Source organism: Myxine glutinosa, chromosome 13 (assembly GCF_964187855.1).
Source record: "Myxine glutinosa chromosome 13, kmMyxGlut1.1, whole genome shotgun sequence".
NCBI classification, from domain to species: Eukaryota; Metazoa; Chordata; class Myxini; order Myxiniformes; family Myxinidae; genus Myxine; species Myxine glutinosa.
Window position 1 is genome coordinate 2327295 of NC_136273.1, and position 22895 is coordinate 2350189.

Genomic DNA, 22895 nt, shown 5'->3' on the forward strand with positions numbered 1-22895 from the left:
CAAAACATATTTTGTGGCATCTCCGTATCAATACGAACTTCAAAATGAAACTTTTTTTTGGATTGGTCACATGGTCTGGCAATGAAAAATAAAACAAAATTGATCAAAATTTATGATGTCATAGGTCACGTGACCAGGCGGCTAAATTGGATTTCATGAAAACCTTAAAAATTCATCTCCGCCTCAATTTTTTGATCGATTGAGTTGAAACTTGGACTACTTATAGGATGCCAATTGACTTGATGTCCATCATCTGAATGACGGCATCGGTCATGTAGCATTGTGGCCATATTGGATTTCATGAAACTCTTCTAAAATTCACCTCCTTCATTTTTCGGATCAATTCAGTTCAAACTTTGCATAATTGGGTGCGGGCTGCCGTTGTCAAGGACGTTGTTGCACACTTGTCCAATCAGAATGGGGTGTCTTGGTCGCCGGGGCATCACTGCTCGCAGTTTTGATTTCTTCTTGTTTCCATACTTTTTCACAGTAACATCCCTACATCCTTTTTCATTAAAAAAAAGATGTTTCTATTACTTGTCAAATAGCTTTCAAACGACCTCAAAGTAAATCAAATGAAATTTGCTGTGAATCATTGACTCGATTTTACGTCAATTCCTCCATCTTGCGGAAGTACCTTTAGGACGTCAGTCAGCGTTATCTTCATTCTCAACATACTCGGCATTCGGCCCACATAAGCTATCCTGGCAAATAATGAACAGCGATTGACATTGGACTCAGTTCATCGTTGCTCACATATCACACTTTGGTTGACCCATACTACTATCCTCTCAAGTTTGGTTACAATCGGTACATGCATAGTCGAGATATGACAATACATTACCCACGATGGTGTGGAAAGACAGATAGACGCAGACACAGAGACAGACAGAGCTGGTCATTCTATTACTTCGCTAATCCCTCCAGAACCACGGTACAAATCGATTCTTCCCCTGAAGATCTGTCACCATATCATTACTTATTCGTCCTCCAATAGAAAGGGGCCCCCACATGAGGTTTTCAGGGGGCCACCCACATACCCAGCGGAGGCCCTGGCAGAGACTCTTGATTTTGGCGGTTTCACCAGAAGAGGGTTGCTGGCAGATCTTGTGCGTCCTGCAGGAATATTTGGGGGACAGAGCACAGACAGAGCAGGGGGAGCTAGGCAGGGGAGGAGTCGGTAGAAGACAGAAAGACCACCAACCTGCCTGCGGTGAGTGAGTGAAAGGCCCTCGGAGTTAACTTCATCTCAGGAGATTCCAATGATTCTGAAAGCTTTGGTTTCAACAGCGTGAAGCCGAGCTAGGTGTGAGGTAGGAGCACCAGCCCAGAGGGAGGGGAGCAGTATTCCATTGAGCTGCGGATGAAAGCCTTGTATGTGGTGAGGAGCTCAGGTGTGCCAAGGAAGGACTTCGCATGACGGAGGATGCCCCGTCGGCGACTATCTTTGGAGGCCATCTTGGAAATGTGGTTTTCCCAAGAAAGATCATGGCAGATAGTGAGACCCAAAAGCTTGAGCGACAGAACTTCTTGGAGAGGATTGTTGAGAAAGCAGATGGGAGGGTTTTCCAGTCGGTCCTTTCGGAGAGACATTGTAAGAGTGTGAGATTTGTCAGGATTGAAAGACATGTTCCACTTGTTTGACCAGTCTGTGATTTTGTCCAGGTCTGCAGAGAGTGAGGAGGCTGCAGACTGCCGATCTGAGGGATGAGGAATGGAGCGGCAGATAGTGGAGTCATCAGCAAAGAGATAGAGAGGATTTTCCAGAGAGTCGGAGAGATCATTGATGAATGAATATGAATGATCGTTTTGAGGCCATTTTTCCCCGCTAAAGCGGGGGTTAGCCTTGCGGGCCCCATGACCTCATGGTTCCCTGTTTGAGGCAATGTTTTTATGGCCGGATGCCCTTCCTGACGCCAGGGTTGTTTTGCATTGATGAAGACCAGAAATAGCACAGGGCCCAGAACACTACCGTGGGGAACTCCAGCCAGAACAGGAATGGGAAATGAGAGAAATCCATTCAGGGCCACACATTGCCTACAACCAGAGAGGAAGTCCGCAAGCCATGAGTGAAGATTTCCATGGATACCATAGGAGGAGAGTTTGGTGAGCAGAGCTGTGTGCCAGACCGTATCGAAGGCATGGGATATGTCAAGTGAGACAGCTCTGATTTCCTGTTTGGCATTGAGGATCTCCATCCATTGTTGAGACAGCAGAAGCAACATGTCCAGAGTAGAATGACCTGGTCTGAATCCAAATTGATGATCAGAGATCAAGCCATTGGAGAAGAGGAAGGATTTGATATCCGAAGCAATGATGGATTCCATGACTTTGCTGATAATTGGAAGCAGGCTGATTGGTCTGTAGTTGCAAGGATCTGTTTTTGCACCTTTTTGTGTAGAGCGGTAATGTTTGCTGATTTCCAAGATGCTGGCAGATGACCTTGAGCAAAAGAGAGGGTGAAAAGAACAGAGAGAGGGTGAGATAGAGCAGAAGAGCAGGATTTTATGACCCGTGGGCTGATGCCGTCTGGTCCAGTTGCAGAATCAGAGTCGAGGTTTGACAAAAACTTCACCACCTTGTCAGGATAGAAGGACACAGAGTCCAGTAGCAGTTGGGTTCGACTGGGAAAGGTGGGAACAGAGAGAGATGGGTTTGGGACACAAGATTTTGAGGCAAACACAGAGTTGAGGCATTCGGCTTTGTCACGTGCGGTGTCAACTGTGTAGCCATTTGAGGTAAAAGAGGGGATGGAGGGGGAACAAACACCAGAAACGGATTTGACCAGATGCCACCAGGATTTAGAGGAAAGAGACAGGTTTGAGAGTTCAATCTTGAGTGTGGAGAGATAGAGCTTCCTGGCACTCCTGAAGGTAGACACACACTTGTTCTGAGCTTGGTGGAAGGAACTGAGATTGCCTTCAGTTGGATTTGCCTTCGAAGAGGCAAAGGCAAGTTGTTTCAGGGCAACTGCCTCACCACAAGATTCAGTGTATCATGGACGGGAGGAAGGGTAAGACAACTGAAGACGAGATGGGATAAATCTGTGCATGAGAGAGAGCAGTTTGCTTTGGAAGAATCCCCAGGAAGAATTTATGTCAGAGGCAGTAGAGATGGGAGACCAGTCCAGATAATTTATGGCTGCTTGCAGACCATGCCAGTCAGCCTGAGTGAAATGCCAGACTCGTCGGCGCTGAGGAGGCTCTCTGAGAATGGCCAGAGAGATGTCCACTTTAACAAGCACATGATCAGAAGAACCGATTGGAGCAGAAGAAGAGCAGCAGACATTTGCAGGGAAGTTAGTCATAACCAAGTCCAGAAGAGAAGATACTCCATTGACTGAGACCCGGGTCGGGAAATTGACTTATTGTGTCAGTCCCAATGAGTCGCAGAAGTCCTTTGCTGAGGTGCCATGGCTGGTGAGAGATGAACCCACACCCAGCCAGCTGGCACGATGACAGTTGAAGTCGCCACATATGAGGAAGAGAGAGTTTGGATGAGTTGATAGAAGTTGGTCCATGTTGTCCGACAGCAAAATGTAAATGGAGTCATTACTGTTTGGAGGATGGTACAGAACACATATGAACAAAAGGTGGGAGCGGAGAGGAAGCCGTAGCCAGAGGTACTCCTGGGGGTGGGGTGGAGAGAGGGCAGTGCAAGGAGAGTGAGGAAGAGAGTTTTTGATAAAGATAGGCTCCCCACCACCAGGACGAGGCTCAGGTCTATCATACCGGATGAGGGAGGAACCAGGAAGAGATATTAAGGAATCGGAGACGTCTTGAAGGAGGAAAGTTTCTGTTAAGCAGATCAAGTCTGGATTGTCAGAAGCAACCTGAATGGAGAGATCAATCAGGTTTGAGTGAAGGCCCCGGATGTTTGAGGTCCATACCGTTAATGAGAGTGGGGGAGCATCGGGTGAAGGACAGGAGAGGGGAGGGGTAGGGTCAGATGAAGGATGCGAGGGGGAGGTAGGAAGAGCAGTTGATAGTGTGGCAGAGATTACAGAAGAGTTACAAGAAAGGGAAGGATGAGGAGGACGAAAGGTTTGATGGTGATGGGATGAGGCACAGTGAGGGGTTGTTTGAGGGGGGGGCAGAGCAAGGTCGAAGGTTGGGGGAGGTGGAGGTATGAGATAGATAGAAGGGAGACGAAGTGGGGAGGAGGCAGCTTTGAGAAGGAGGTGGGAGGAAGGAGAATTTGGGAGGGATGGTTGGGGGGTAGATTTGAAGGGGAGGGGTTGGGTGGGAGTTTTGAATGGGAGGGGCAAGGGGGGAGTTTAGGAGGGGAAGGGCAAGGGGGGAGTTTAGGATGGGAGGGGCAAGGGGGGAGTTTTGGAGGGGAGCGGCAAGGGGGGAGATTTGGAGGGGAGGGGCAAGGGGGGAGATTTCGAGGGGAGGGGCAAGTGGGGAGTTTAGGAGGGGAGGGGCAAGGGGGGAGTTTAGGAGGGGAGGGGCAAGGGGGGAGATTTGGAGGGGAGGGGCAAGGGGGGGAGATTTGGAGGGGACGGGCAAGGGGGGAGTTTAGAAAGTGGATGATTAATGAAAGATGAACATTTATAACAAATTGGGTTTGTTGTGATTTTCAAGTTAGTGATCCGTTTAAGAACGATGGAGGAGGGGTGGAATGAATGAGAATTTAGAGCATGTAGTGAGAAAGAATTATAAGAGATTGAATATTTTTTTGAAATGGAATGAGTTGAAGAGGAAATTGAAAGGAGCCTTTTAAATAGGAAGAAAAACAGCGTGTTGTAATAAACCACTGAATAAAACACTGAAGGGGAAAGTTTAAACATATTTAAACAGAACCGTGAAGAACAATCTTATATTCACAAAAATACCAACGGGGAGAGCGCGCCGAGAGGGATACCACGAGTCACTTGAACAGGGCAAACGGTGGAAGGCAAGGGGATAATGGGGGTGGGGCGGGACAGCGCACATGGACAGAGGCGCACGATGGAACAAAAGCACATGAGGAGAAATGGAAATAGATGTTTTTTTTTTTGTTTTTTTTGGGGGGGAGTGGGGGTTACAGCATTAGACAAAGAGTAGATGTTCGGTGAAGTTTGGCAAAGTGACACCAGTGACACCACGAGTCACTTGTTTGGTGAAGCAAAACAGCGAAGGAAGGAACAAACTTGGACGGGGAAGCCTGAGGCTGCAAGGTCTGATTCGCGATGCGGCAAACAAACACTTCCAAGGGGCACACTATAGGTTCACACACCGAAAGATAAATACTTTTTCGACAAAATACAATTGTGAACAGACTTAACTTTGAAAACGTGGAGACCGTGTGGAACTTCGAAAATCCGTCTCACCCCCATAAATCATAACACTTCTCACACATGCAGCATATACTTTTCCCTTCAGGTTCAACGACACTCCCCTCCTCGTCAGCACACCACTCAATTCCCGAAACTTCTTCCATGCATATCTCACTCAAGCAACCGCATATATGGCCACTCTGCCATAAAGCCCAGATCGGAGGAGTGTTGAAGTGATGGTTGTCCTTCTGGAAGTTTCTCCCATCTCCACACAGGATCTCTAAAGCTCAGCCAGAGTGATCATCGGGTTCTTGGTCCCCTCTCTTACCAAGGCCCTTCTCCCCCGATTGCTCAGTTTGGCCGGGCGGTCAGCTCTAGGAAGAGTCCTGGTTGTTCCAAACTTATTCCATTTTAGAATTATGGAGGCCATTGTGCTCTTGGGAACCTTCATTGCAGCAGAAATTGTTTTGTAGGCTTCCCCAGATCTGTGCCTCGACACAATCCTGTCTCTGAGCTCTGCAGGCAGTTCCTTCGACCTCATGGCTTGGTTTTTGCTCTGATATGCATTGTCAGCTGTGAGACCTCATATAGACAGGTGTGTGCCTTTCCAAATCATGTCCAATCAATTGAATTTACCACAGGTGGACTCCAATCAAGGTGTAGAAACATCTCATAGATCAGGGGCGGGCAACCTTTTCAGAGTGAGGGCCAGATGAGACTTTTGGAAGGAGATCGCGGGCCGGAGTGAAAAACGAAATCTCAGAATTACTATATTTTGTTTACATGAATAGATTGTACAAAAATTGCATTGAACACTCTACAAATCAATGAGACTGCTGGTGCTGTTTGCCATGAAGAAGTATTTCCATGTCTGGCTCGATGGTTGAGGTAGACAACAGAAGAATGTCATTGAGGTGGCGGTCCGAGAGTTGGGAGCGAAGGTGAGACTTCGTGTACTTCATTTTCGAGAAGAGCTGTTCACAGCAGTAGGTGCTGCCGAACATGGCCACAATGCGTTGGACATGGGCAATGTATTTTTGAAAATTGTTAGAAGGGAGAACGGTGTCGCGGAAGAAGGACAATGGAGAAGAGGTGCGGAACTTCGCCTTCATTTCATCGTTGCACTGCAGCTCCACCAACTCCATCTGTAAGGAGGCAGGGGCGTCTTCCACGGGGAAGTCAAAGGGAGCAGTGAAAAGCTTGAAGTCCGCAGCCAGCACCCTGACTCCTGCAAAACGGGAAGCAAATTCCTCACGTAGAGAGTTGACGACACTAACGCAAGTGCCCAGGTCCACATCGTCAGGGGCACATGCAGCAAGGCGAGGAAAATGCACAAACTGACCAGAAGCCAATTGAGCCTCCCACAAGCGCAGTTTAACCTCGAAGGCAGTGATGTGCGCGTACATGTCTGTCACGAGAATGTCTTTGCCTTGCAGCTTTATGTTGAGGGTGTTCAGGTGCGCCGTGATGTCCGTGAGCAGGGCCAGGCGAGCTAGCCACCGCGGATCAGAGAATTGATCAGCGTGGGGAAGGTTCTTCTGACGTAGAAAGGTGGCAATCTCCTGCTGTAGGTCGCACACCCGAGACAGCATGGCCCCACGACTCAGCCAGCGTACCTCACAGAAGTAGAGCAGGTCGTTGTAGTGCACGTTCACCTCGTCCATCAGTGCCTGGAACTGACGATGGTTAAGGCTGCGGGAGAGGATGGAGTTGACGACCTTCACCACGACAGACATGACACCAACGAGGTTGGCAGACTTAGCGCACAGGGACTCTTGGTGGATGATGCAGTGCATCTTGTTAATGGGCTGAGTGTATCCGGTGGCTGCACAGTGACGCACTAGCAGCGAAGCGGCGCCCTTCTTCTCACCAACCATCGCCGGGGCACCGTCGGTCGTCACACACACAAGACGGGAGAGGTCCAGGGAGTGCTGATCAACACACAGAAGCACGGCGTCGCAGATGTCTTTCCCAGTGGTGGTGTCGCGCAGCGGGACAAGCTGGAGGAATTCCTCACACACTTGAAAGTCAGCGGTGATGCCACGGATGAAAACGGACAGCTGGGCCGTGTCCTTTGTGTCGGTGCTCTCATCCAGAGCGAGGGAAAAGGCGACGAAATTTGAGCTGCGTGTTTTGAGTGAGTCGTGCACGTTTTCCGACATATCCTCGATGCGGCGACGAACGGTGCGGGACGAAAGGCTCACGTTCTCAAAGGCGGAACGCTGCTCTGGACAGACGGAGTCCACTACAGCGAGGAGGCATTCCTTGATGAAGTCCCCATCCGCGAATGGCTTCATTCGGCGAGCAAGGATGCGGGAGACTTCATAACTGGCGCGCGTCACCTTTTCGGCCTCAGTATTCTGCTTGCGGAAGAGTGAAGTTTGTTTCTCCAAGTTGCCTGATAGTCTAACCATGGCGTCCTTCCTTTCGGTGGCAGACACCGACGCGAAGTTTGACGAGCGGTGCTCTGTCTCCCAGTGGCGGCGCACGTTGTACTCTTTTAGGACAGCCAAAGTCTTCAAGCATATGAGGCACTGGGCCTGTCCAAAGCGCTCGATGAAGAAGTACTTCTCCCACTCAGGGTTGAAGATCCGACGCTCGAGGTCCACTTTCCTCTTCTTAACACGCTGGGTCGCAGACATGATGAGCTGAAAAGGAAGAAAATTAGGTATATCAGCAATGAATAAATGATGTAACAGCAAGCAATCTGGGGCACAAAAAATCTCGGAAGACGAATTGTACAGATGAATGTATTTATTTTGCGCGCACGTGGCCAACGCTGAATATGACACAGTTTCACCGTAAAACTGAAATACAGGAAATGAATCAGTCTGCATACTTTTTTTTTTAAAGAGTTCGTTTTCCTTTTAAACAAAAGTTCGTCAATTTCGTTTTCCTTTTAAACAAAAGTTCGTCAATTTCTTTTTTCTTTTACAAACAGAAAGTTCGTTATATATATTTTTTCTTTACAAATAGAAAGTTCGTTATATTTTTATTTTTACAAATAAAAAGGGAGAATAAAATTATTTAAACGCAGCAAATGAAAGATAATAACATGTTCTAACAAACAAAACAAAGCAAATTGAAAGAAAGTGAAAATTGAAATAGGTTTAGAGAACTCTGCGTCGCTTACCTCTTTGTTGCAAGTTATTTGTCCCAGACACCAACGTTTGTCGCAAGCTGACTGAATCGGAAGGACGTCCGTATCACATGCCGGCTGATTTGAAAAGACCGCCTATCAGCAAGCAGGCGGTGTCTAGGCAAGACAGTTCCCCGTGCGCATGTCTTCCGGAAGAGGACGGTGCTGAAGACAAAATGTCCCTTTCTTGAATTCAGACCGGCTAAATATAAACTCTTACATTTACAAATGATATGAGTTTTACTGGGAGGTCCGCGGGCCGGATTGCAATAATAAAGCCTAGCAGGGTGGCGGGCCGGACGCTAAGCCTTCGCGGGCCGGATGTGGCCCGCGGGCCGGGGGTTGCCCGCCCCTGTCATAGATGATCAATAGAAATGGGAGGCACCTGAGCTAAATTTCAAGTGTCATAGCAAAGGGTATGAATACTTATGTCAATGTGACATTTCAGTTTTTTATTTTTGATAAATTTGCAAAACTTTCTAAAATCCTGTTTTCTCTTTGTCATTATGGGGTATTGAGTGTAGATTGATGAGGGAAAAAATGAATTTAAACGATTTCAGCATAAGGCTGCAACATAACAAAATGTGAAAAAAGTGAAGGGGTCTGAATACTTTGTGAATGCACTGTAAATGCCACATCTTAAACATGTCTTCTTTCTTTCCCTTTTTCCCACAACTAGATATAATGGAGAGATTGGAGATGTGGTCATGGGCAGAATCACTGAGGTATGTTGGAAGTACAATATTTCAAAATGTTTTTTTAAATAATATGGTGTAGCATTTAGCATGTTGATAAGTGTCTCGTGTGCCTTTTAGGTACAACAGAAACGATGGAAGGTGGATACAAAGTCACGGCTGGACTCAGTCTTGCTCTTATCTTCTGTGAACCTGCCTGGTGGAGAGCTTGTAAGTGTGCCAACTGTGCATTGTTGTCAATACTGGTTTATTACCGAAGGTGGGATGAGGTTTTCACCTCTGTCTGTCTGTCTGTCTATTTGTGAGCAGGAAATATCAAAATGTTATGAACGGATTCAGATGTAACTTGGTGGACAGGTTGGGAGTGTGCCAAATACCAATTGTTTTGATTTTGGTAAATATCCAGATCTGGTTGCCAGAATCTTTTAAATCTGGATGCAAGATAACTCCAGACCAAATGCATCCACCAAATACAGACACCAAATTGCGTATTGTGACTCCCCCTTCCCTCCCCCTCTCCCCTTCCCTCCTCCTTCCACTCTCCTCCCTCTCCCTCACCCTCCCCATCCCCTCCCCTCCTCTCTCTCCCCCTCCCCTCCTCTCTCTTCCCCTCCCTCTTCCACTCTCCTCCCTCTCCCTCACCCTTCCCCTCCCCCTTCCACTTTCCCTCTCCTCCTCTTTCTCCCCTTCCTTCCCCATTTGCATTCTGCTCCCCTTCTTCTCCCCCAGCCCCTCCCCTCCCCCCTTTCCTTCTCCTCTCCCCTCCCCAAATTCTCCCCCTCCCCTATTCTTCCTACTCCCTCTCCTCCCCCTGCCTGTTCCCTCCTCCCCTTCCTTCCCCCCTACTCTTCCCCCTTCTCCTCCCCTCTCTGCTCCCCTCCTTCTCCCCTCTCCCTTCCCTCTCCCCTCTCCCTTCCCTCTCCCCTCATCCTCCCCTCCCCCTCTCCCCTCCATTTCGTATGTTGCAGCTAAGTTTGTTCATGACATGAAGAATATGGGGTTTAAGGGGGTCTATAGGGGGTCAAAGTGGATCCAGCTTTTATTTCCCCCCCCCAAAAAATAGGTATGTGCTCCCTTCTCCAAAACTACACACCATTTTGATGTCACTTGATCACAGCCTTCATCACCCATGATGTACCAATCAATGTTTGTTCACGGCATTAGAAAAATCGGGGTCTACAGAGGTATACGGGGTCTATAGCTGCCTGGCAGATTGCTGCAGGTTTTCATGTAGGTCCTTGTATGGGAGCATCACATCATTCAACCCCATATTGAACTTGAGGTAACGCTCCATGACAGGGTCGGTGTCTTGCAGCACTTTTTTTTTTTTTAGTATACAGAATCGAGGCTCGTGTAAGAGCTAACACATTAAACATGAAAACGTGCACAGAAACATAAAACATACAATGAAGGAGCGGGAGACAAGAGGGGGAGAGAGGGGGAAGCACATAAGCACAACAACAGAAGAGAACAGTGACATTGGGAGATCTGTGGAAGGAAGAGGGTGGGGAGTTGCGGTGGGGGGGGGGGGAGGTCCACGGGATGAAGCGAATTAAAACGACAAGGAATTTCAGGAAAGAAGTTGGAGATTGAAAGAGGTGGATTTGGGGTGTTTTAACGGGGGTAGAAAAGATCTAGGTTTTGGATGGGGGAAGATAAAAGATGGTGGTGAACAGCTGTTTCAAATACCTAGAGGGAGGAGTGTGGGAGTTTGTTCCAGAGGGGTGGAGAAAAGAGGAATAAAAGAGTGAAGGTGAGCAGAGAGTCTTGATTTTGGCAGTTGCACCAGAAGAGGGTTGCTGGCAGACCTTGGGCAACCTGAAGGAATATTTGGGGGACAGAGCACAGACAGAGCTGGGGGAGCTAGGCCGGATAGGAGTCGGTGGAAGACAGAAAGACCACCGACCTACCTACCTACCTACCTGCCTGTGGTGAGTGAGTGAAAGGCCCTAACAATCAGCTTCATTGCAGGAGATTCCAATGATTCTGGAAGCTTTGGTTTCTGCAGCGTGAAGTCGAGCGAGGTGTGAGGCAGGAGCACCAGTCGCGAGGGGAGAGCAGTATTCCATTGAGCTGTGGATGAAAGCTTTGTATGTGGTGAGGAGCTCAGAAGTGCCCAGAAAGGACTTCACACGACAGAGGAATTCCCAGACGGTGACTGGCTTTGGAGGCCAGTTTGGAAATGTGAGTCGTATGATTTTGTTGTTTCTGGCTCACAGTGCCCCAACCATGGTTCAACATGGTTCAACATGGTTCATTTTTCAATTTTCCAAATTTTCCAAAAAATGTAATTTAATTTTCAATTTTCCATTTTCCAAAAAAAATTTATTTTCAATTTAATTTCCAATTTTCAATTTTTTCAATTGAAAGAAAATTTGATAATAACAAAATAATGCTTTTTTATGTGTGATCAACACATTCAAATAAATTTAAAGCTCTATTTGAAGTACTATATCATATTATGACGACAGTTTGTTTTACCATTAATGATAAGGGTTTATACCTTGAAAAATACACCACACAAAATACGTTAATTAAAATCGAATTAGATGCTGAATATTTTGAAACATACAAGCAAAATCATTCAGAAGCGATTCATATAGGATTAGGCTCACATATTGTACACCGCACCTTTCCTATGCCATCTCCAGGCATTGCAAATCGTCATTGCTGGGCACCGAAGGGGGCTCGGCAGTGACGCACGCTGAAAGGGAGTACTCAGTTTTCACTCTGTTTGTTTGTTTTCTTTCTTGTTTTCTTGTTTTCTTGTTTGTTTGTCCGGACGATATCTCAGCCATCCTTTGAGCTAGGAAGCTGAAATTTCGGCACAGTAGTGAGCAAGTCCTTTGTCAAAAACCATATTTTTTGTTTTTTGAATAATCAATTAATTAAGGAGTTATTTAATTATTAGCGATTAATTAAGTACTTATTTAATTAATTAAATTTCATTTCTCTTCTGACCATTAACTCAGGCACCTTTTGAGTTAGGAAGCTGATATTTGGACATGCCACTGACCAGCTCCCCAATTCCACTTTTTTGAAATACCAACTTCTATCCTGGAAGTCCTTGGTGTCCTTGTGTTTTATACTTCTCCCTACCCCCCCCCCCCCCCACCCCTTCCCACGCCTCCTCCCCCCAAGCCCTCTCCCTTACACACATCACCCTGCTCTCAAATGTTGTGTTTGTGTGCTTCCCCTTCTCTCCCCATCTTGTCTTCCGCTCCCTCTTTTTATATATTTTGTTTGTCTGGTTGATTTGTTTGTGAAGTAAATGTTAGCTCTTTCACGAGCCTCGATTCAGTATACAAAAAAAAAAAAAAAAATCATTCATTCATTCATTCATCCTCATTTTCTGTGTTCAATGGTTCATCAAAATAACATGAATTAAGCCTATTACTTGTTGCTCGTTTTCCATCTTTTGTTCGAAGAAACATTAATCTTGGGGTTAATTTAACAGGGTGTTGAGCAAAACTCAAGAACCTCAATTCATCATTATATATCAATACCTTTTCATTAACAAGATGAAACATGGCTGGTTCTTCTGTTGGTATGATACCTGCTTTGGTTTTTGTATCCGCTGAATACTCGTTGTGCCAGTCGGCCTGAGTGAAATGCTCGACTCGTCGATGCTGAGGAGGGTCTCTAAGAATGGCCAGAGAGATGTCCATTTTATCAAGCAAATTTTCAGATGAACTGATTGGAGCAGAAGACGAACAGCAGACATTTGCAAGGAAGTTAGTCTTAACAAAGTCTAGGAGAGAAGATGCTCCGTTGACTGAGATCCGGGTCGGGAAATTGACAGATTGTGTCAGTCCCAATGAGTTACAGAAGTCCTTTGCTGAGGTGCCGTGGCAGGTGCGAGAGGTACCCACACCCAGCCAACTGGCATGATGACAGTTGAAGTCAGCACATGTGAGGAACAGAGAGTTGGGATGAGTGGATAGAAGTTGGTCCATGTTGTCAGACAGCGAGATGTAAATGGAGTCATCACTGTTTGGTGGATGGTATAAAACGCATATGAACAAAAGGTGGGCGAAGAGGAGAAGCCGTAGCCAGAGGTACTCCTGGAGGTGAGGTGGAGAGAGGGCAGTGCAAGGAGAGTGAGGAAGAGAGTTTTTGATAAAGATAGCAACCCCACCTCTAGGATGAGGCTCAGGTCTATCATACCGGAGAAGGGATTAACCAGGGAGAGATATTAAGGAGTCAGAGACATCTTGAAGGAGGAAAGTTTATGTTCAGTCGATCAAGTCTGGTTTGTCAGAAGCAACCTATATGGAGAGATTAGTCAGCGAAGGCTCCGGATGTTTGAGGTCCACACCATAAAGGAAGAGGGAGTTGGAGCATCGGATACAACAGAGGGGAGGTGGGTGGGTCGGGTAAGATGAGAGAGGAGGGGGGGAGGAAGAGATAGCTGTTGACAGTGTGTTGGGGATTGCAGAAGTGCTAGGAGAAGGGAAAGTGTGAGGAGGACACAAAGTTTAATGGTGATGGGATGAGGCACATTGAGGTGTTGTTTGAAGGAGGGTTGGTGGGGGCGGGGGGGGCAGAGCGAGGAAGAATGTTGGTGGAGGTGGAGGTATGAGTTGGAAGGGAGAGGAAGCAGGGAGGTGGCAGCTTTGAGGAGGGGGGAGAGGGGAGAATTGAAGAAAAATGGTAGGGGGCGAGATTTGAAGGGGAGGGATTTGGGGGGGAGTTTTGAAGGGGAGGGGTGAGGGGGGAGATTATAAGGGGAGGGGTGAGGGGGGAGATTATAAGGGGAGGGGTGAGGGGGGAGATTTGATTGGGAGGGGTGATGGGGAGGTCAGAAAGTATTGGACTATTAATGAAATGCAAACATTTATTACAAACTGGGTTTATTGTGATTTTCAAGTCAGAGATCCATTTGAAAACATTAGAGGAGGGGCGGAATTTACGTGAGTGTCGAGAATGCAGAAAGGAAGAACTGTAAGAGATTTAGTTTTCCTTTGAAATGGAATGATTTGATGAGGAAATTGAAGAAAGCCTTTTAAGTAGGAAGAAGTACAGCATGTTGTAATACATCACTGAATAAAACACTGCAGGGAAGTTTTTAACATTCTGAACAAAACCGTGAAAACTATCTGGGGAAATTCCCTGAAGTGAGGGTGTGGATCTGAGAAAGAAGGAGAAATGGTTGAATGAGTATGGTGGAAACTAGAATTAGAAAGGAGTATCGGTTGGAGAGGTAGAAGAAAAAGGAGATAAAGAGGGCGGGGCGAGACAACACACATGTGGTTGTGGGTGGAGGAGAGGACCGCGAGGAGAGAAGGAAATTATTATAATTGTATTTTTTTTGTTATTATTATTATTATTATTATTATTTTGTATTTCAGACTTTAAACAAAGGGTAAGATGTTCGGGGGAGGTAGGGGTGAAAAGAAAATCAAAGAAAAAAGCAATACAGCGAAGGAAAGAACTTGAGTTTACAAAATACTGATGTGGCGAGGGAAGCATCGAGTCACCAAGCCTCGCACGCAGTGCGAACAAAAAACGACGAATTACACACAAGTCTGCACGAATTACAAAACCAGGATCTAACTAGAAACACACAGTAACACATACACAGTAAAATAACCAGTAGAAATTTGACAAGGACACGAATGGGAAAATACTGTCGTGTCCCCGGGGTTAAGACTCCAAGAGAACGAATGATGACCAAAACTAGCTTTACTCCAAGGTGTATACCCAACTTGGCGATATTATCTTTTCACGCGCGCGGGGATGTTTGAGGCCTTATCTGATCGGAACACATGCAGGGGTTAATCCGAACCCACAAACACAAAGACGAACCAGGACAAGAAAAGTAAAATTCGACAAATAATAATTTAATGAAAATAAATGTAAACAATTAAAATGAATGTGAGGTAAAACTAAAATTCCTAGTTTGAGGATCCTCCACTCTGATTCATATACAGACAAGGGACTGCTAAAATAAAATAAATCATGGCACTTTTGTATAGTGCCGGCACTTATCTTTCTCGACGAGGTCGTGGAATGAAATGGCGGTTCAAGGTGGCTGAAATCGCTCGTGGTGGAACTGCTCCAACAATGGCGCGCAGTTACTCTCCGCAGCGCCACATACGTGAGACAATCCGGGTGGCACTCCTCCTTCGCTCCCCACTCGGTCCGAAGCACCAAAAGCCCCACCAACTGTTGCCCCCACCTTCTTCTCACTGTCAAACCGGCCACAAAGGCTAACACTGCTTTCCTCAGCACCAGCGCACCGAACCAGAACAGCCGCAGCCGAGCGACCCAAAGCACAAATCAAACTGTCCGCCACGTAGCCAGAACCAGACGACCGAGAGACCAAGATGGCGAGACGTGTACCTTTCTCCTTCAGCTCTCGAATCCCCCACGCTGACGTCACTCTCTGTCCAATCACCGAGCGCTGCTCAATCACGAAGGCCGGGGCGTGGCCTCCCCATTACGATTCGTCGGGGGGTGTGGGGCGGAGTCTAATCTCTCTTCAGGAATGTTCGGATGATGTCGAAGGCCGTGAGACGGGGCTTGACTGGCACGGTCGGCAAATGTGCCGGGTTTGTTGGGCCTGGCGGCACTGTGAGAGACTGAGTCCATTTGTTACAGTTGTTGTAATGGCGGCCCTTTTTGATGGAATAACGACGAAGGGAAAATCACACGGCAATTACATACTGGGGTTTATCCTTGAGCCCTACCTAATTAGCATAGCTCCACCCCTCGTATGGAGGCACAAAGGCGATCTTAATACTCCCGCTAGGGAGTAATGCATTCGATCGTGTCCGTCCGTGTGTGTGTGTGTGTTCGTGTGTTTGTGAACAAGATATCTGGAAAAGTTCTGAACGGATTTGGATGAAAGTTGGTGGGATGATTGCCCTTGGGATAAGGAAGAATTGATTAGTTTTTGGTGAAGCTCAGGATATTATTCCGGATCCAGGAATTTTTTGGGGAATTTTTTTTTTCTGTTTTCCTTTAAAAACCATTTTCTCTGCAATAATTGGACCGATTGAGAGCAAATTTTCGCCATAGGAGGGACTCGGTCTGTAGAATATTTTAATGGTAATTATGACGTTACAGGTCACATGCTTTGGCCGCCATATTGTTTTGAGTGAAAAACACTAAAATCCAATTTTCCCCAAAACGCCTGAACAGATCGAGGCCAAACTTTGCAGGCAGAATCGCCAACCCATGACGAACAAAAAAGTCAACGAGCATGACGTCATGCATCACATGGTTTCAGAGTTATGACGTTTTTAAGCACAAACCTTTAAAACCTAGCTCCTCCCTCATTTGTGATCCATTCGAGGGGAAACTTCACAGATCTGTTCAGCATATCAGTCTACCAAAATGTCCTTTTGGAATTTGCGATAGGTCACGTGGTTTGGCAGACATCGTTAATTAAACGCAAATAATAAAAACATTTATATCTCTTGAACCACTTCATTGATCGACGTGAAACTTCATACTGTAGGAGAAGTCATGAAGAGTAACAAGTGTGCAAAATTTGAAGGTGATTGGATGTACGGTCTGGAAGCTCGAAGTTGTTATTGCGTGAAGAAGAAGAAGTCTTCGACTGTGGATGATTAATTATCACATGTACAGACTTGCAGGCATCATTTGGCACAATCTCCTGGGTTAATTTGAACCTCAGATGAAATTATAATTCCAGATTTGTCAATGGCTGAGGTATATTAACAAACGAATAAAACAGATTTCGCAAAATTCCAACTTTTTTTAAAAAAAGATCGCATATTCACTCAGGGTTGTGAGAGGCTGAAGAAGAAGAAACCTCGCATGGGCTTCCCAGACCAAATAAATAATTCTGGTTCTGGCTCTGCAATTTTCAGGTTTATTACTCCCGCCAGGGAGTAATGCATTCAATCGTGTCCGTCCGTGTGTGTGTGTGTGTGTGTGTGTTTGTATGTTCGTGTGTTTGTGGACAATATATCTGGAAAAGTTCTGAACGGATTTGGATGAAAGTTGGTGGGATGATTGCCCTTGGGGTAAGGAAGAATTGATTAGTTTTTGGTGAAGCTCAGGATATTATTCCGGATCCAGGAATTTTTTGGGGAATTTTTTTGGAAAAGATTTTTTCTGTTTTACTGCATTAAAGCTTTTATTCTTATTCTTAAATGATGTTTTTCTCCTCTAATTCCGAGATATATCAAAATAAATTCTCTGACAGTTAGGGCATACTTTCTTTTTCATTTATTGTTTTGGGGAGAGGGGATGTTAAACAAAACGTATTATTCCAACTAAACCCACGGCGGGAGTATGCGCTTTACTGAGTGGTGTTCTAGTTCTATACAGATTCCCTACGTAGTTACATCGAGGTGGGCTTCTTCTTCGCGTCACACGGTCCACACTTAAACTTACACATTCCTAACTTTCCTATGAGATTCATCATCCACCCCCATACACGTAACAATACTTAACTTTGATGATGTGCAGAGCTCTGAAGGACGCTTCCCCGCCGTAGCTCTTTGGGGTCTTTTTCCACTCCATCTCACTCAGGAACTTGACCGTGAGGTTGGACGTCGACACCTATTCCCCCTCATCACCGCCCGCCGCCTCCTCGTAAACCTTGGCAATGGCGCCCCACTCCTCGGTGAGCTTGTTGGCATGCGAAGTGATAAGATCCTCCAACTCCTTCAGTTCCATGTTGTCAAAGCCTTCCCTTTCAACACACCGTGCCGTGCCAACTCGGCAATTTCATTCCTCTCCTCCGTGTTGACAGGAAAGCCTGGAAAGTTCTTCACTGCCTGTGGCCACCGGTTTTGCCAGCGGGCACTGTTGATTGAGGATCTCGCCTTGCCCAGCGTGTCCTTGATGGGGCCGATGCAATGGGCTATGTTGAACTCTTTCCAACACTGCCCAACGGTGAGCTCTGGGTCAGATTTCATTGCATCCAAAATGCGGTGAAAGGCGTTGTGGTCATAGTATGTTTGGAAAGAGGAGATTACCCCTTTGTTGAGCGGCTGGATCACGGAGGTGGTGTTGGGCGGCAGGAAGATCACCTCGACGTTCAGATGAGCCACCTTCAGATGCCCGGGGTGGTCAGGAGCGTTAGTAATGAACAGGAGAACCCTGAACATATGTTTTTTTCCGCCAGGTACCTCTCCACCTGAGGGATAAAACAGTTATGGAACCAGTCCATGAAAATTACTGCTGTTACCCACGTCTTCCCCTTGGCCTTCCAAAACATGGGCAGCATGTGTTTGTTCTTTCCCTTGAGAGCACATGTTCAGAGAACAGTACAGCATCATGGTCTTCGTCATACAGTCCTCTTTTGCGTTTGCGCATAGGAGAAGTGATACCCTGTTCTTGGTGGCCTTGAACCCCGATGGCTGTCTCCTCGCACTGCAAGATAAAAGTTCGTGTTAGCATCTTTTTTCAAAACAGGCTGGTCTCGTGAGTGTTGAACACCTGCTGTGTCAAGTACCCCTTCTCGTCGATGGGCTGCGCGAGTTCAACAGGAAACATTTAGGCTGCCTCCTGGTCCGTGGAGGCACGCTCGCCTGACAGTTTGACGTTGCGGTGACTGTATCGCCTCTTGGAGCGATCAAACCATCATCCCCTGCTCGCTTGGAATGCATCGGGGCTGCTTGTACCCATATTGCACAGTGCATCACTCGTAGCCGCACCGCATCACTCGTGCTCATGCCACTCGCGCCCTCCAGATACATGTGCATATGTCTCGCCTCTCGTTTTCCATGTATCATCTTCTGTAGCTGAAATTTGTAAAGTTGAACGGTCAGCGACATTCATTCTTGCATTATACTTAGCAACCAAATGACCCACTTTTCACGAATATGTCATAAGTGGGCATTGAATTGTTTTGCTGAAATATGCTGTTAAAAAGTATTTTGCTCGCAACAAAAATAATTCTAAAAATTGGGACATCCTTTGCCACTAACTCTACCAAAGCAAACACTCATACTTGCAGGTTACTTTTTCCTCTCCTCTTCTTTCTACTCTTCCATTTTGTTTATTTCCTTCCTTGTTATGACATTTTTAAAGGCTAAAGTGTTAACAATGAGTTTTATTTGTCTGGTATTTTGGGACTAATGCAAAATAGCTCAGAGTTTGTGTTGTGATTTTGTTTGTGGTGTGGGGATAGCACAGTCCCCAAAATATCACTGTAAGGCCTATATTCAAACTTAGTAATTTCACCATAACACATGCTCAATGCAAGATCCAAGAACATTCTGGCATTTCTTTTTCAGCGTCGTCGCTCTGCAGAGGATGAGCTTGCAATGCGGGACTATTTGAAGGAAGGAGACCTTATCAGTGTATCCTTTCTTTCCTGATGCTGCACTTGTATTTCTGTCTCAGGGCAGTCACGTTGGCATTCCTCTGAGGGATGATTTTCTCTGAGGAAAGGAAAGGGGAAAGGATTGAAGAAAGTGTGTTTTGAGCAGTTGTTTTGGACACATATATGATAATAAATGGAGGTGGTGTGGCTGTAGCTAGGTTGCCAATATTCACTTGTCGATTGGTCACGGGGCACTGACCAATTGAGTGTGCTTGTTTTCCCCTTTACCTGTTGATTGGTCACGGCATTGATGACGTCTTTATCACTCGCTTTGCAGCGGTTATTACAATATTGGAGATTACGGTGCAGCATCTTTATCACACGCTTTCCACGATTGTGGTGCTATCCTTGACAATTCCACATTTATTTGACTCCACAGACACAAAGCAGCCATTCATGTGTGGTGGGCCAACATGGGTACTCTCGCCCCGAGGGTGGGAGTGCCTGATAGGCTTTGAAATTGTTGGCGTTTCTTTTATATTTTTGTTGCTTTTTGTAATTGGATGTCCTTCCTGCAAGGAATTATTTTCATTAAAGAGGACTTTATCGGGTTCCTTTATTGACTATGGTAAGGCTGCCAGAGAGGAAGCTGACCCTCAGCTAGCATCCAGCTTTGAACTGCTTATTTTGTGGCCTACTCATTAATATGGCCTATTGATTGGCTGCTTTCCAGGGGAAGATTGGCCAATGTTGCACTGACAACCTATCATCCTCACTCATCTACACATAACATTCACTTTCTGACTGTTAATGTTTTCCCCATACTCTACTTCTTTACATTCAGATTTTTCTTCAATAATATCTCTTGCTTGACAAAGATGGCCATCCTTAGGCCCGACATAACGAGTAAGATATATGCTTGAGGTTTTTTTTTTGGTTTTTTTTGTATACAGAGTCGAGGCTTGTGAAAGAGCTAACAATTATCAAACAAACAAGTAAACAAAGTATATAAAAATGGGAGCGGTCGACAAGATGGGGAGAGAAGGGGAGGAAGCACACAAACACAACATTTGAGGGCAGGGACATCGGGAGATGTGCGGGAGGCAGAGGGCCTGGGGGGCGGCAGGATAGGTATAAAACGCAAGGACACCAAGGACTTCCAGGAAAGAAGACAAAAGTCACCTCAAAAAAGTGGATTTGGGGTGAAATTAGCGGGGGTAGAAAAGATCAAGGTTTTGGTTTGGGGAAGATAAGAGATGGTGGTGAATAGCCGTTTTAAAGACCTGGAGGGAGGAGTGGGATTGAAGAGAGTGAGGGAGTTTGTTCCAGAGGCGGGAAAAAAGAGGAATGAAGGAGTGAAGGTGAGCAGAGAGTCTTGATTTTGGCAGTTTAACCATAAGAGGGTTGCAGGCAGATCTTGTGCGTCCTGCAGGAATATTTGGGGGACAGAGCCCAGAGAGAGCTGGGGGAGCAAGGCCAGAGAGGAGTCGGAAGAAGACGGAAAGCCCACCAACCTGCCTGCGGTGAGTAAGTGAAAGGCCCTCGGAGATAGCGTCATCGCAGGAGATTCCAATGATTCTGAACGCTTTGGTTTCAACAGGCTCAAAATCTCCACGCATGGCTGGCGGACTTCCTCTCTAGTCGTAGTCAACGTGTGGCCCTGAATGGGTTTCTCTCATCTCCTCTTCCTGTTCAGGCTGGAGTTCCCCAAGGTAGTGTTCTGGGCCCTGTGCTTTTTCTGGTCTTCATCAATGATCTCTCTGACTCTCTTGAAAATCCTCTCTATCTCTTTGCTGACGACTCTACTCTCTGTCGCTCCATTCCTTATCCCTCAGATCGGCAGTCTGCAGCCTCCTCACTCTCTGCAGACCTGGACAAAATCACAGACTGGTCAAACAAGTGGAACATGTCTTTCAATCCTGACAAATCTCACACTCTTACAATGTCTCTCCGAAAGGACCGACTGGACAACCCTCCCATCTACTTTCTCAACAATCCTCTCCAAGAAGTTCTGTCACTCAAGCTTTTGGGTCTCACTATCTGCCATGATCTTTCTTGGGAAAACCACATTTCCAAGCTGGCCTCCAAAGCCAGTCGCCGACTGGGCATCCTCCGTCGTGTGAAGTCCTTCCTTGGCACACCTGAGCTCCTCACCACATACAAGGCTTTCATCTGCAGCTCAATGGAATACTGTTCCCCCCTCTGGGCTGGTGCTCCTGCCTCACACCTTGCTCGTCTTCACGCTGTTGAGGCCAAAGCTTTCAGAATCATTGGAATCTCCTGCGATGTAGTCAACGCCGAGGGCCTTTCACTCACTCACCGCAGGCAGGTTGGTGGTCTTTCTGTCTTCTACCGACTCCTCTCCGGCCTTGCTCCCCCAGCTCTCTCTGTGCTCTGTCCCCCCAATATTCCTTCAGGTCGCACAAGATCTGCCTGCAACCCTCTTATGGTTAAACTGCCAAAGTCTAGGCTCTCTGCTCACCTTCACTCTTTCATTCCCCTTTTCTCCCGCCTCTGGAACAAACTCCCCCACTCCCTTCAATCCCACTCCTCCCTCCAGGTCTTTAAAACAGCTGTTCACCACCATCTCTTATCCTCCCCCATCGAAAACCTTGATCTTTTCTACCCCCGGTAATTCACCCCAGAGTCCTTGCAGTGTTCATATGTTTTAATCCTCTCCCACCTCCCCCCAAGTCCTCCCAATGTCCCTGCTCTCAAATGTTGTGTTTGTGTCCTTCCCCCTATTACCCCTCTCTTTTGTGTCCTTCCCCCTCTCTCCCCATCTTGTCTGCCACTCCCCTTGTTTTTTGTGTTTTGTGTGTCGGTTTGTCTTTTTGTGTGATTAATGTTAGCTCTTTCACGAGCCTCGATCTTGTATACAAAAAAAAACCCAAAAAAAAAACACAGTGTGAAGACGAGCTAGGTGTGAGGCAGGAGCACCAGCCCAGAGGGGAGAGCAGTATTCCATTGAGCTGCGGATGAAAGCCTTGTATGTGGTGAGGAGCTCAGGTGTACCAAGGAAGGACTTCACACGACGGAGGATGCCCAGTCGGCGACTGGCTTTGGAGGCCAGCTTGGAAATGTGGTTTTCCCAGGAAAGATCATGGCAGATAGTGAGACCCAAAAGCTTGAGTGACAGAACTTCTTGGAGAGGATTATTCAGAAAGTAGATGGGAGGGTTGTCCAGTCAGTCTTTTCGGAGAGACATCGTAAGAGTGTGAGATTTGTCAGGATTGAAAGACATGTTCCACTTGTTTGCCCAGTCTGTGATTTTGTCCAGGTCTGCAGAGAGTGAGGAGGCTGCAGACTGTCGATCTGAGGGATGAGGAATGGAGCGGCAGAGAGTGGAGTCATCAGCAAAGAGATAGAGAGGATTTTCAAGAGAGTCAGAGAGATCATTGATGAAGACCAGAAAAAGCACAGGGCCCAGAACACTGCCTTGGGGAACTCCAGCCTGAACAGGAAGAGGAGATGAGAGAAACCCATTCAGGGCCACACGTTGACTACGACGAGAGAGGAAGTCCGCCAGCCATGCGTGGAGATTTCCATGGA

General features: G+C 46.6%; 1 protein-coding gene across 2 annotated transcripts in view; it reads left to right on the plus strand.

Moving 5' to 3' along the window:
• EXOSC2 (exosome component 2) overlaps positions 1–22895 on the plus strand; it is an 86687-nt gene that overhangs the window by 41239 nt on the left and 22553 nt on the right. Inside the window, exons 3-5 of one of the 2 annotated variants that reach the window (XM_078766935.1) lie at positions 9079–9124; positions 9215–9304; positions 19315–19380. In XM_078766935.1, the coding sequence (XP_078623061.1) occupies positions 9079–9124; positions 9215–9304; positions 19315–19380 (202 nt within the window). The remainder of the gene's footprint in view (positions 1–9078; positions 9125–9214; positions 9305–19314; positions 19381–22895) is intronic. The other variant, XM_078766936.1, reaches the window with a different exon arrangement.